Source organism: Struthio camelus, chromosome 7 (assembly GCF_040807025.1).
Source record: "Struthio camelus isolate bStrCam1 chromosome 7, bStrCam1.hap1, whole genome shotgun sequence".
NCBI classification, from domain to species: Eukaryota; Metazoa; Chordata; class Aves; order Struthioniformes; family Struthionidae; genus Struthio; species Struthio camelus.
In genome coordinates this window covers 4,032,334-4,047,001 of record NC_090948.1, presented here as the reverse complement: position 1 = coordinate 4,047,001, position 14,668 = coordinate 4,032,334, and the positions used below count along the sequence as shown (strand labels likewise).

The 14,668-nt window shown below is 39.9% G+C and overlaps 1 protein-coding gene across 1 annotated transcript in view; it reads left to right on the top strand.

Annotated features, from left to right (window-relative positions):
- EDRF1 (erythroid differentiation regulatory factor 1) overlaps positions 1–14,668 on the top strand; it is a 39,809-nt gene that overhangs the window by 422 nt on the left and 24,719 nt on the right. The window contains exons 2-12 of the mRNA XM_068951455.1: positions 485–693; positions 2,122–2,188; positions 4,114–4,239; positions 4,750–4,874; positions 5,353–5,512; positions 6,152–6,253; positions 6,539–6,660; positions 7,675–7,786; positions 8,539–8,686; positions 8,768–8,876; positions 9,186–9,297. Coding sequence (XP_068807556.1) covers positions 485–693; positions 2,122–2,188; positions 4,114–4,239; positions 4,750–4,874; positions 5,353–5,512; positions 6,152–6,253; positions 6,539–6,660; positions 7,675–7,786; positions 8,539–8,686; positions 8,768–8,876; positions 9,186–9,297 — 1,392 coding nt within the window. The remainder of the gene's footprint in view (positions 1–484; positions 694–2,121; positions 2,189–4,113; positions 4,240–4,749; positions 4,875–5,352; positions 5,513–6,151; positions 6,254–6,538; positions 6,661–7,674; positions 7,787–8,538; positions 8,687–8,767; positions 8,877–9,185; positions 9,298–14,668) is intronic.

Genomic DNA, 14,668 nt, shown 5'->3' with positions numbered 1-14,668 from the left:
TAAACAGTGTTTTTATTGTTGCGTTGTAAGTACGGCGTGCTCGCTCCGGTGGCGGCCCGCCGATCCGTTTTCCCCTGGAGGTGCGTCGGGTCGGAGCTGGTCGCGTCAGGGAGGCAGCGGCGGGTGGCTCCGCGCTGGCGGGGAGAGGCGGGGCGGGGAGGTTGGCCCGTGCGGCAGCCTCGGCGCTGCGGGCGGTCAAGCGGCGCCTCTGCGGCCGTAGGGCGAGCGGCGTGTTGGCCTCCGGCTGAGCTCGGCGGGCAGCTCCGCTGACCTCGCTCCCGCTCGCCGGCGTGGGGTTGAGGTGAGTCGGGGCTCAACGTCGGCGGGCGTGCGCGAAGGGCGGAGGAGCGAAGCTGCGAGCTCGGCTGCTTGCCTTTGAGAAACGGCTCACCTTCACTGGAGGTGAACAGACGCAAAAACCAAATCTGATAGCTTTAACTTGTGCATTACATAAATGAAGGGCTGATTTTTCTTTGAAAACTAGGGGTCGCTGTTGTTTCTCGGAGGTAATGAGGTAAAAAGCAGTGCTGTGGTGAAATACTCGTCTGCCCCCCCGCAAGCGGCGTTTGCCCGTCTTCAAGAGAAGACCGATTTGAAACTCCCACCTGCAAATTGGTTACGTGAAAGCGCTAAGCTAGGACCGGCAGGTACAACCATTCTTGGCAACAACAAGAAAAGTAAACCCTTCTCAAGGTAAATGCATCAGGCTCTATTATTTTTTCCCAAACTCTTAAGAATAAATTTAACAGTGAACTTGGACCCCTGTAATTCAAAGTATTGTACATACTTTTTGTCATTGTAAATATGTCTTACTTCACCACTCTCCCCCTTCTTTTTCTTCCTTGGTTCTTTCCTGTGTGCTGTCTTCTCTCCTTTATAGATGATTAAGGATGCTAGTAATGCCGATGGATTTTTTGTCAAATGCATGTTGACACACCTTGCATGAGACAGTCAAACTGACTTCCTATTGATCTGTGATTGGCTGCCTGTCAGTTGGTCAAAATCAAACCAGACTGGTTCAGCTAGCCTGGTTTTAATCTTTAGAAATCAGAACTGGCTAACTAATAGAAAAAGAAACTTCATAGTCCTGTCAAGAATATGCAAGGGAATTAAAATAAGTGGTAAAACTAAAAAGCAATGCTATCTTTCTGTAGGGATGTTTGTTAACTAGTTGGATGAGGTGAGTTCAGAGTGTTTCTAGACAGGAGATTTAGCTTCTGTCCTGAGCAAGCAAAGTCATACTAAGTCAACTCGTTAGTGAAAATCAATAGTGTGCAGGAGATCCGTGTTTAAATCCTCCTAACTGATTTTAGGTGACGTGCATTTTTGAGTGCGCCCACATGTTTTTCCTACAGGCTTTATTAATTTTTAAATACTGTGTTTGTTTGTCCAATAGAGGCAGTTTGTTCTCTCTGTCTCTAGTGGCAATATTAAAACCTAAGAGTGAGGGTATGAATTCAGACATTTATATATCATGTATTTTATTATGTTATGGTAATTCCTGGTTTAATTTGAAAGAACAATATTGACTATTGAAATAGTCCAATTTAAATAGCTCGTAATTTAGAGAGGCATTAATAAGGGCAGATAAAGAAATAAGGATATGTTTGTTAAAATATGTAAGCCAAGTTCCTGTGTTGAAAACAGGAGGAAAAAAAACATTATACAGAAGCAAAATAAAACCACAGCTGACAAAATTCAGGAATAAAGCATGCTTAAATCTTTAAAGAGAGAAACTTTTCAAAACTGACTTACTACTTTTTACTAAAAAAAATGGAGGGGAGAGGAAGGCATTTTGTAGAACCCAGCTCCTCTGTTAATGTGTATGTTAAGACAGCTTCATTTTTTTCTGACTTCTTTAGCTTTTTCTAAAAAAAATTTAGCCTACTTTTTGGAATGTCTTGAACTTGAATGTAAATAATTCCAACAGTATTACTGAACTTGTGGAACTTCAAAATGATTTTGTTAATTAACTTCTGATCTCATTAGAGCTAGTAATGTTTAGCTAGGTTCTGTTTTTCATGAAGAAAATGCTTTCAGAAGCTGAGCATGCTTGGAGAACAAGTAGCTGTATTTTTAATGTCACGCTTCATGTCTTAACTTGTAATATTTTCTAAATAGCTTTGGAATGGCGTATGACTTCATTGACTCAATTGGAAATGATGTGGATGTTGTGTCTGATTCAGAGGTATGCATAACTTTCAGTTCCATGATTCAAACATTTATGGTGTATAACTCTTATGTTAAGGCACTGTCAAAGAATGACCTGTGTGTCCTTTGAGGAAAAGGAAAAGTGCCCTAATGAAGTACAAGCAAATGATCTAATTTTTGCTGTGTTGTCTAAGGGAGTTGTGATCATTGAATAAAAGAAGTATAGATAAAAACATAATTCCAGTGCAATTTTAAAAATAATGTTTAAAATTTTAAAAATAATTTTTAGCTAAAATATGCAGGTCAGTGAATGTGATGTGTCAATTTATAATGTAGGTCAGCCTTGTGTTTGTGAAATTGGTTATTTGATGCATATTGTTGCTGCTCTTAGGGTTATTTGTTTGCCTTCTCACGTAGAAGAGAGAGACTTCCTCCCACCTTCAGCAGTTGTCTTTACTTTCCTGTGACTTTCACCAGTGTTTTTGGTGCTGATAATCGCCACAAAATTCAGATGAGGTTATTCAGATGAGGAAACATACATATGAAATTATTATCTGTATGGTAATCTTGGACAGATTTTTACTTAGATCTTTCTCTCTGTCCAAGTTTCTGCAGGCACCTGACAAAGACTTGAGGTCCCTGTGGTAAAAATAAAGCTTTTAAAATCAAAACCATCAAGTCTTTCCTTTGTCGCTTTTGATGGTGTCTGGTTGTGAGGATCCAAACAGTGATCACGTTTAATTTTTGTATGGAATTTATACTGACTCCTTGGTTCTCTTCTTCCTCTTCTCCCCCCACCTCCTGCTTTTTGTTTTGACACAGTCAAAAGTCTCGCCCATGCTCTCACTGTGGTTTATGTTCTTTTCTCTGACCTTAACAAATGCAACTTCTCAAATACATACCTATTCCAAGAGGAGCTGTAACTTTATTTAGTTAACTCTCTTTGCTTCCAAATCCATAGATGGCACTGTGGCAATAAGCCTGTAAATTTTCATCATCATTCAGATACTTGTTTTCACATTGCCATATTAATGTTTTTCTTCCTTATTCTTTGCTGCTTTGGAAGCCCTTTTGAGAGCACCCTTTATTCTGTCTCACTGTCTTTTAAATCCTTTTCTAAATGACTTTTTGCTGCCAAAAAATGCCCAGTCAGAACCTCCTTCCCAAACTACTCGCGTCCTGAGAGTATTGACTGTAGCACTGATCAATACTGTTTCACTGCTTGCTGATTCCTTCTGCTGTATCTGTCAGTCTCCTATTTGCTCCTTACGAAGCTTGTTGGTATGGGAATGGTGCTCTTGTTTACCTAATTACCTAATGCACTAAGACCTAATCAGTGACTGTGGGTTTACAGCTGGCTCTTTCTTTTTCATATGTACTGTTTGTGTAGGAGTGGTAGGTGCTTATATTCCGTAATGAATGCATGTATTTGCTGTTACAGCTATACTGGGAAAGTAGTGACAGTCCTCTGGTGCTGCATAAGTTAAAATCCGGTGGCTTTAGTGGCTGGCTTCAACAATATTCGTGAATGGAAACACTTTCGGGTGATTGTAGTCAGTCTGATGCATGCTTACACTTGGGGCAGTACAGTTGGGTAAACAACATCTTAAAACCTGGCAGTGTTAGGGCAAACGAGTGAGGAAGAAGGGGGGGGGGGAGAATGGAAAATAGTGCTGTTTCTCAAGAAAAACGTCTCTTTGTCACAGACAGACGTGAAGAAAATCACTATTTGAAAAACTGGCTTATTGCACGTATGGTAAGGGAGTTGACTGCGTCTATTCCAAAAAACCCCAAAGTTGGAATGGCCTTCTTAAAAGGTCTAGCTCTTTAAGGTTTTATTTGCCTGCCGTGTCTCGCCGCTATTAGTGCTGTGTTTTTGACTTACAATTTCTGAAGAACTGTATCTTACATTGTAGTATAGTTATATGGAATGTAATCTCTTTTTTCTTTCTCTACTGTAAGAATATTAAAAAACTTCTGAAGATACCGTATAGCAAGTCACACGTAAGCATGGCAGTACATCGAATTGGGCGGACTCTCTTGCTGGATGAGCTAGATATTCAAGAACTCTTCATGAGATCATCTCAGGTTAACCATTTGTTTTTAAGTATGCCGTATGGTCAAAATGCAGTATTTCAAGAATGATGTAGCAGGCAAGCGTACATGTATCAAAATGGCTGAGAAGCCTGTGCAAGCACAAAAAGTCTGCATGAAGCATATGCTGCTGTTTTGCAGCAATCGGTTTATTCACAAACTGCAATAGAGGATCTGAAGTCCTTTTACCTGTGATATTGTAGGATTGAGGTTTCACGTCCCGCTTTCCTGTTATTGCTTCAGCATTGTTGTACTATTGTATAAATACTATTAATAAAGTATGTGGTATTAATTAATCTCTTACCATGTATCTCACTGAAAAGTTGATTTCATTGTAATGTAACTTTGTAGCTAAAACTCTTGAATCGGTTATTTATTGAAAACAGACATCTAGAAAAACTGTCTGCTGTTCTTTGGGGATGAGCATTCGTAAGTCAAGTCAGGTACTTGGTTTGCTTTGCAGATGTTTCTTGACATTAATTTCATGTATATGATGTTGCCTAGACAGGAGACTGGACATGGTTAAAAGAGTTTTATCAAAGACTGATTGATCAGAAGTGGCAACGAAAAAAGAAGAGTAAAGAGCACTGGTACCAGAAGGCTATACTTTCCAAATTTTTATATTACAGGTACCTTCATGTTTTTGTCCATCTTGAATTCTGTGCCACCTTACTTTTTCCTCACTCCTCGTCTTGAAATAAATGTTAGAATTGGACTGTAGTTTGTCTTATTTACTGCTTTATGCTTTTGGAGAGGAAATTCAGGGTTGAGATCAGGAAATGACTAGAGTATCAATGGTTTAATAGAAATTAAAGTATTCCAAATTAAATTTAAAGTATAAAGTAAACAGCTTGACTTAACTGACTGCATATCTCAATATTCCTCCTGAGACCTGAGGATGAGGGAAGACCTTAAAATATGCATGATTCAGTAATATGGCAGGTACCATAATCTAAGTGTTTGAGCAATGAACAACTTTTCAATATACCAGTCTCTTAGTGTATCAGCAAAGTCATTCTTTGAGAATAAAGTGCATCAAATACAGTAATTCTAAAGCAGATTCTGGTTGCATATTGCTGACTGAACTTTTAATGTTGCTTTTGTCAGTATTAATGGTGATGGAGCTGCTCAGCCTGTTCCTTCCACTTCAAAACAGCACCAAGAGGGTCCTGTTTCAGGCGAGAGTGATGAAGCAGGAAGGGCCTCCTGGCCAGCTCCCTTTGAAATGCCTTCTTCAATATCTGAAGATCCAGGTGTCTCCAGCCAGGTTAGTGCCTTATATTTTAACTTGGGTAGTTAATTTATGAAGATTCTAACCTGCATCAGTCATAAAATCATAACTTTGTGTTATGGTATGGTAATATTCTAAAGTGGAGAAATAGTTGTACTTCAGTACTTGGAAGTTTTTAGAAAAAGGACTATTTCTGTCTTCTGCCTTCTTGAGGAAGTATAGACAAGTCAGGCAGGCTGCTTATCATAAAGTCTTGCGCATTTGTATAGTGTAACTTTTATAAATAAGACTTCAAGATAAAGGACTTATGGGAGATGGATAATCTGATGCTGACTCTGGAGTAATACATGGTTTCTCTAAAAAGTTTCTTATCTCTTTCCAAAGGTAATGAGAATATAAAGTAAAAAACTTATATTCTAGTTACAGGAAAGAAGCATTCTAGTTGTTAACTAGAGGCTTTGTATCACTTTGTATACTTATTTAAAGATGTTAGAGGGGAAGGTTTTTGCTTTATATGCTTTTCTTGTTCAGAATATTATTTTCTGTACATATATATAAACATATATACACACACATGTTCTCTCTCTCTCTCTATAATATATATTTATTTATATATTCTATGGCCTAGCTTTACCTCAGCAGCAGAATCACTCCTTATCCTTGTGCTTTTCACAGGGAAGTGTGCCTCTTGAACCCTCATATATAGTGGGGCATGTGGCCTCCGCACCCAAAGAACAAAACCTGACTACTTTGTTCAATGACGGGGAAAACAGTCAGGTATGCTATATGTGAAATCTGAGTGCAAGCACATAACCCTCAATCCAACATTTTAAAATTTGGTCTTAATTGGAATCAAGAGAGAAATTTAGTCCCTTGTAGAAGTAGCTTTTGGCATCTGTTGATCTTAATCTTTTAAGTTAATGTGATTGCATAGTATAGTTCATTATGTGCTGTCTTTTATTTGCTGCTTTTGCATCTTGCTTTCTTGTAACTCTGCAGACTGTCATTGAGAACATGTTTTTATAATAATGATTTATAGAGCAATTTTTTCTCTTAATGAAGGGACTTAAAAATGACTTTGTTCGTAACATCTTGTGGACCTTTGAAGATATCCACATGTTAGTAGGATCAAATATGCCTATATTTGGAGGTGGGAGATACCCTGCTGTGAGCTTGCGTCTCAGGTGATTTTTGATGTTACTGAGATATATGTGTCTATGCCCCTCTTGACTGACTTGTTACGTTGCTTTTCTGTTGAGCTATCTGCATTTTGTTTTGTTGACTCTTACTTTTTATGTGCAGCTTAAAGAATAAAATTAATTCTCTAAACTTAAATGGCAATGGCATTATAAAGCAGTGGAAATCAGAAACAATCCGACAGCCATGCTGCTGCACTGGGACTTGATGATATGCTTTGCGGCTTTCTGACTCTGTGCTTAATTCTGATTTGAAGCACTGTCTGTTAGCAACCTTTGCCGACTTTAATGCAAGTATTTAGGTTTAAGAACCAGATTTACAGAAGTGCTCTAACCTGTGCTTTATTACTGTTTTTATAAAAGAAGGAAGTAATATTTCTTATTGGCGTTCTGAATATCAGTAACTGCTGGTTGGGTGCTTCATGAATACTTAGCTTGTAACTATAATGCTTCTACATTCTACCTGTCTTACTGTTCATTAATATTTCACGTTGATTACTTGGTTAGTGGTCTTTCTGTTTCTGCCAGTGCAGAGGCCAAGAATGAGCAAAACTTGAAGCTTTTGTAATTGCTTGATGTCATTTTGTCACTTTCTAAGATGCATCTAGCAATTAACAGTAACCTGCTTTGCAAGGAATTTTTGAAAGTCTATGAGAAGCCTTACACTATGCTTAGTTGCAGCTAAGGCTACCATTTCTTTAACTTCTTAAGTACTTATTATCTTGGTTGTAGCATGGGGTGAAGCTTGTTACAGTTTCAGTTAAGTGTGGGCAAAAAATCCAATCTGCTGAGGGAATGTGAGTGTATTCCGTTGTAGTCGAAGATATCGATTGGTACATCTGTTTGATATAACTCCTTGGTTTGCTTCTTTAAAATGTAACAATTCAGAAATTATTTGCGGATCAGTATACTCTCAGGTGCCTTAAAAATCTAAATCTCAGAAGTAAACGTATCCTAATCTTTTATGAAGAGCAAGCGAAGACTAGAAACGTTTGTTTTTAGGGATAACAACAAGCCAATAAACGTGCTAACGGGAATTGACTATTGGCTGGACAACTTAATATGCAACGTCCCAGAGCTTGTGATGTGCTTTCACGTTAATGGAATTGTTCAGGTAAGCTTACCTCTTTGCATTACGCCTACTTTATCAATTCTTTAGTTTCTGAAATCTGTCCAGTACTAACAGATCTTTCTAATCTTGACCATTCTGACAAAAAGATTACAAGAATTCTTTATTGTGGAACATGAAGCAGATCCACAACTTGCATTAGTCATCCAAAAATATTGAGTTTTCTTTTTCTCCCTTCCATGCACATAAGATTCCCACCTCTCCTGTTGGATACGTATAATTGAGACAGAAATAAAAAATATATGTGTACCAGCAGAAATGTTTTTTGCATTTTAAAATCTGTAGTGTTCACTTGGCAAGACAGGTGCACTTCTTTTTTTAAGTTTTTTGTTTGTATTTACTATTTAACGATAGAGCACAAAAACCCATATGGGTTTATCTGTCGTATCTGGTAGCATGTTATTGGTTAGGTTGTTTTGTTGAAATAATTACACTAGAAATTGCACCTTCACCATTTTTCATCTTTTTTTCCCCACTGTTTACCTTAAGCGTGTCATAACACTGAGTCCTTTTTGAAACTTTTCAGTGATGTAATTAGGATACCCTTACTTTTAAAATAAGTAAATCATAGAATGAACTCAATTTATTCTGACAAAATCGTTACTGTGTCACAATAATAGACTTTGTTTTCTCTTAGGTGACAAAAGCTGCTTATCTGCAGATCAGGGTGGGGGGGATTGGTCAAAAAACAAAACAAAAAACTACTGAACTTGAGTTTTAAAATATGTTCCCTACAGAAATATGAAATGATCAAGACTGAAGATATTCCCAATTTAGAAAACTCAAATTTCTCTACCAAAGTGATAAAGGATATTGCTCAAAATATATTATCTTTCCTGAAATCAAATTGCACCAAAGAAGGACATACTTATTGGTTATTTAAGGGTAGGTAGATTTAGATCAATAAGATAGAGCTCATGGCGTTTTTTAATGTCATGGTGATTAACTAAAGATCTTACCTTTCAGCAAGTGGGAGTGATATAGTAAAGCTATATGACCTAACCACTCTTTGTGAAGAAACAGAAGACAAATACCAAAACCCTTTTACAATGCCCGTGGCAATTCTTCTGTACAAGTGAGTTTTTATGATTTTTGTCATAACGTTTAGTTCTTAGGTGCAGTTCCACATCTACAGCCCAAAACTTATTATGAAATGGAAATATATTCTTTTATGCACAAGAATGGTAAGCCACCCTCACTGAATCAAAAAAGAATTTCCCCTTTTCACTATTTTGCCATGTAAACTATGCTTTTATTGGTCAAGGCCTGTAGACCTTTCAAAACGTTTAGGGAGGCCTACTTTTGTGATCATGTTGCTTGAAGCTTTTTTCTTCTAACCTGAAGAAATTATGCAGGAGTTACAATTTTGTTCAATTTCTTCTAGAGTTGCTTGCAATATGATGCTGAAAAAGAACCAGAATAAGAAGCACTATGGCACTATCAGAACTTTGCTCCTTAATTGTCTGAAGTTACTGGATAATGGCAGACATCCTCAAGTAAGGGTTATGTTTTCTTGTAGCTTTATGTGAATATAATGGAGAAGCTCTCATCAAAATATCTACACTAATGTCCTGTGCAGTGCTTCTTCCTCCCCTTGCCCAATAGGCACTAATACCAGAATAGCATGTTTTAGGAATTAATGGGTTGATCTTGCTGTCTTTATCTGAGGTAACAGGTGTGCTCTTTATGTACCCAAGAACTTATGTTTTATTTCTTTTAGTAGTAGCCTCCACTGACCTTCATTGCTGTGCAAGTCATCTGCCCTAAGAAGAAACTTGTTACTAGATAAGCTCTCTTGATATTGTTCTGTCAGAGCCCTTTTGTGTTTGGAAGCTGTAGAAACAGTTATCGAAGCAGACTTTGGCTAAAGAGCAAAATATCTAAATAAATAAGCTCAGCAAGTAGGAGAAAGAAATAGAGGCTGGGATGTGAAGTGATTCTTGGGGCGAATAGATGGGAGAGTCAGAAAAAGAACCTCACACTCTTGATCGTTGTGTTACCCCTCAATAGCCTGAGACAGCGCACGTATTTAAAAGCAGTAAGAAAGGCACTGAAAATGTCTGAGATAAAGCTATGTTAATCTGCTTTATTCCAGGTATTTGACTTTCTTTTCTAACAAACCAGAATCCAACAGCTGTGAAAGATGGGCAGTTGATTCAAGTTTAGGGGAGTAAAGGAGTGTGTGTCCAAACTTAGGTATCGCTGCTACCAGACGTGCTAGCTTCCCTTTTAGTAGCAGAAGATAATAGGATATGTCTCACTCTCTTTTGGATCTTCACTGTGAAGTCTGTTCACAATCTGTAGCTTATCTTAAATTGAGAAATCTGTTCAGAGTAGTAAGAGAATATTAAAGTATTTAACCAAAAAAGTAAACTGGCATAGTGCAGCAGAATTGGAAGCTGATCGGGTAGTAATTGCTTTATGCAGACTGTGATAGAATGACATAGTAACTTAACCTTTTTACTCTTTATAGACAACAGATCACAACTTTCAAAAAGAAATCATCTGGAAAGCTATTGAACTTCAAATCTAATCCAAAATATAATTTAATTTACATTCAATTGGTCTGGATTTAATCTGTTTTTAACTGAAACTTAATGCCAAAATCTGACTTGCATTTAGAATGGGTTACAAGGAGGAGATAAGGCATATATTCACTAGATGCATAAGTATTTTATGGATTGCTTCTAAAGTTTTGAAAAGTTCTTGAAATTGTACAAAGTGTTCTTACTTGCAATCTTCCTCACGTTTGCCTTTTGTGACATACAGGTTCTTAGAACAGGTAATATTCATTTTTTACCAGTTTTTATTCTCTTCTGAATTCAGGCAGGCTTGCCTGAATTCATTAGCTTGCCTTTTCCCGCATGGGATTTTGAACTCCTTAAATACCTTTTTTACTATGACAGCAGAGACTGCTTATCGGAGCTGAATTGAACTCATGTTCTTGGACAGTGCTGGCCTTCTTTGCCTGTGCAGCTTTTATATTGCTTGAGGGAAATGGTAGAATAACTCATTTTATGCATTTTTTGTTTTCACCTCTGCAAAAAACCCTCCAAAATATGCAAGAAACATAAGACTTATGTTTAGCTGATAGTTCAGGCAAATGTCTAATGCCAAAAGGTTGTTATCCTGGTGGAAGGTTACTTAACATGGCTTATGTGATGTGATAGTGCTATTATGAAGAACTAGTATCTTACTTCCATGTTGTATGAAATTGTCAAACTGAATTCTGGTCTGGTGTCACTAGACTCCAGCAGAACCAGAAGCTAGTATGTGCCTTTTTAGCAGAACCAGAACCTGTAAGTAAACATGCCATCACTATGAAGAAGATTTCAGTTTCTAGCTCTGGTATTGACTGTAATATCTTTCTTGAGCTGTCAAAAATGAAGAGTGGGAAAATAGGAAGTGGAAGAAAGGATTGTGAACACAGGGAGTAGTGGTGGCTGTTGGTTTTGTTTTTTGGTGGCTGGCTTCTCTTAGGCTACCCTCTTGCTGTGTTTTAGAAGTTAGTCTTAACACGTTTGTCTGGATAGAATTATTTGGAATATTCAAGATGTAAAAGGCAGGACTTAATATCCCACAGATGAGCCCCAAGGGAGAGGATTAAAAGTTATTTACTCAATGCTTGCTTGGTATTAGTAAAAAGTACAGCTCAAAAGCAAGAGATCTCACTGTAAAAATAACTTGAGTTAATTCTAGAAATTATGCCCCAGCATAATTACTTCATGTGTGTATTGAGCAATAATGAAAGTCTCCTTGGCAGTCAGATCCCACTTCAAGTGCTGAAATCCAAAGCGTCACACCTGAAAGCTATTACTTAGTGTTTGCGTAATCCTCAAGGTACAAAGGATTTAGTAATTTAAGGTGGAGCCTAAGCATCTAATGTAAGATGGTGCATTCTAATTTGGGGACTGAGTGCCTAACAGCAAGTCTTGAAATGACCTGCTTTTATTTTTTTGCTTGATCTGGTCCAGATTTTCTAGTGACCTTGATGCAGTCGGACTCATCGATGTCCTCTTGTGGTAAGAATTTGAGAGCTTTCTGAGTAAGAGTTCAGACCTCAAGTAAACTTGAGAGAGAAAAGATCTTAAAATGACTACTTTTTTAATAGCTCAAAGTATATAGCCTTTCAAGTGAGAACTGAGTTGTGACAGCAGCCTGTTGGTAGGGATCAACTTCATGTGAAGAAAAGAAATAGATAAAACTGTTTGCTTGATTTGAGTGTTTGGTTTTTTTTCTTCTGTTTCTATATCCTTATGTTCCTTGTTGAGACTAAATACCCAGAAGGAAGTCGATTGGAGTTACTCTATTCCTTAATAGGAATAGACTTAAGAGGACTAACAGAGTCCTCTTAAGACTAATGAGGCTATTTGTTAAGCTCATTAGTCTTTTTCTTTTTACTACTGTTCAGTGGCAGGCTGCATACACTTTGTTAATTCATGCTAGGATAGATGTAAATATAGCAGTGCTCTTGCAGCAGATCTTTCTTGGGCTGTCTTTGAACTATTTCTATCAAAAGGAGCTTTTTTGTTTCTTAGAAAAACAAGCCTGAAGAAAGGAGTAAGGGGTGGGAGACGCTTGTTTGTTTTGGCTGTCACTAGTGTGTATTGTATTTATCCTGACTTATTGTATGGTTTTGTGTCTGTAACTCACTACCAAAATCAAGCTACAGTTACCTCTACAACTTATGTGCCCTGGTATCCTATTTGACATCTGAATTTTAGCTTCAATCCTTTATTTCTTGATTTTAAGAAGTTGAAATTGACTCCATGCTCTAAATCACAGAATCACAGAATCGTTTAGGTTGGATGGGACCTCTGGAGATCATCTAGTCCAACCTCCCTGTTCAAGCAGGGTCACCTAGAGCATGTTGCCCAGGATCACATCCAGACGGGTTTTGAATATATCCAGCAAAGGAGACTCCACCACCTCTCTGGGCAACCTGTTCCAATGCTGTGTCACCCTCACAGTGAAGAAGTTCTTTCTCAGGTTCAGATGGAACTTCCTGTGGTTCAGTTTCTGCCCATTGCCTCTTGTCCTGTTGCTGGGCACCACGGAGAAGAGGCTGGCCTCATCCTCTTGACACTCCCCCTTCAGATACTTGTACACGTTGATGAGATCCCCTTTCAGTCTTCTCTTCTCCAGGCTGAACAGGCCCAGCTTTTGCAGTCTTTCTTCCTAGGAGAGGTGCTCCAGCCCTCTAATCATCTTGGTAGCCCTCCGCTGGACTCTCTCCAGGAGTGCCATGTCTCTCTTGTACTGGGGAGCCCAGAACTGGACACAGTACTCCAGGTGAGGCCTCCCCAGGGCTGAGGAGAGGGGCAGGATCACCTCCCTCCACCTGCTGGCAACACTCTGCCTAATGCACCCCAGGAGACCATTGGCCTTCTTGGCCACAAGGGCACACTGCTGGCTCATGGTCAACTTGTTGTCCACCAGCACTCCCAGGTCCTTCTCTGCAGAGCTGCTTTCCAGGAGGTCAACCCCCAACCTGTACTGGTGCATGGGGTTATTCCTGCCTAGGTGCAGGACCTTGCACTTGCCTTTGTTGAACTTCATGAGGTTCCTCTCCGCCCACCTCTCCAGCCTGTCCAGGTGCCTCTGAAGGGCAGCACAGTCTTCTGCTGTGTTAGCCTCTCCCCCCGGTTTAGTATCATCAGCAAACTTGCTGAGGGTGCACTCTGTCCCTTCCTCCAGGTCACTGATGAATATATTGAACAAGACTGGACCCAGGACTGACCCCTGGGGGACACCACTAGCCACAGGCCTCCAACTTGACTCTGCACCATTCACCACAACCCTCTGAGCTCGGCCATCCAGCCAGCTCTCAATCCGCCTCACTGGCCACTCATCCAGCCCACGCTTCCTGAGCTTACCTAGGAGGATGTGACGGGAGACAGTGTCCAAAGCCTTGCTGAAGTCCAGGTAGACAACATCCACTGCTCTGCCCTCCTCTACCCAGCCAGTCATTCCATCATAGAAGGCTATCAGATTGCTCAAGCATGATTTCCCTTTGGTGAATCCATGCTGACTACTCCTGATCACCTTCTTGTCCTCCAGATGCTTAGTGAGGACCTCCAGGAGGAGCTGTTCCATCACCTTTCCAGGGATGGAGGTGAGGCTGACAGGCCTGTAGTTTCCTGGCTCCTCCTTCTTGCCCTTTTGGAAGAGTGGGGTGACGTTGGCTTTCTTCCAGTCCTCAGGCACCTCTCCTGATCTCCAGGACCTTTCCAAGATGATGGAGAGTGGCCTAGCGATAACATCCGCCAGCTCCCTCAGCACTCGTGGGTGCATCCCATCGGGGCCCATGGATTTATGGATGTCCAGTTTGGACAAAAGATCTCTAACCTGATCCTCCTCAACCAAGGGAGAGTCTTCCTTTCTCCAGCCTTCCTCTCTTGTCTCCAAGGTCTGGAATTCCTCAGGACTGGCCTTAGCAGTGAAGACTGAAGCAAAGGCAGCATTCAATAACTCTGCCTTCTCTGTATCCTTTGTCACCAGGGCACCCGCCCCATTCAGCAGCGGGCCCACGTTTTCCCTAGTCTTCCTTTTGCTATTGATGTATTTGAAGAAGGCCTTCTTGTTGTCCTTGACATCCCTTGCCAGATTTAATTCCAGCTGGGCCTTAGCCTTCCTTGTCGCATCCCTGCACGCTCTGACAACGTCCCTGTATTCCTCCCAAGTGGCCTGGCCCCTTTTCCACATTCTGTACACTTCCTTCTTCTGCTGGAGTTTGGCCAGGAGTTCCTTGCTCATCCAGGCAGGTCTCCTGCCTGCTTTGCTCGACTTCTTCCTCAGAGGGATGCACTGATCTTGAGCCTGGAGGAAGTGATGCTTGAATATTAACCAGCTTTCTTGGACCCCTCT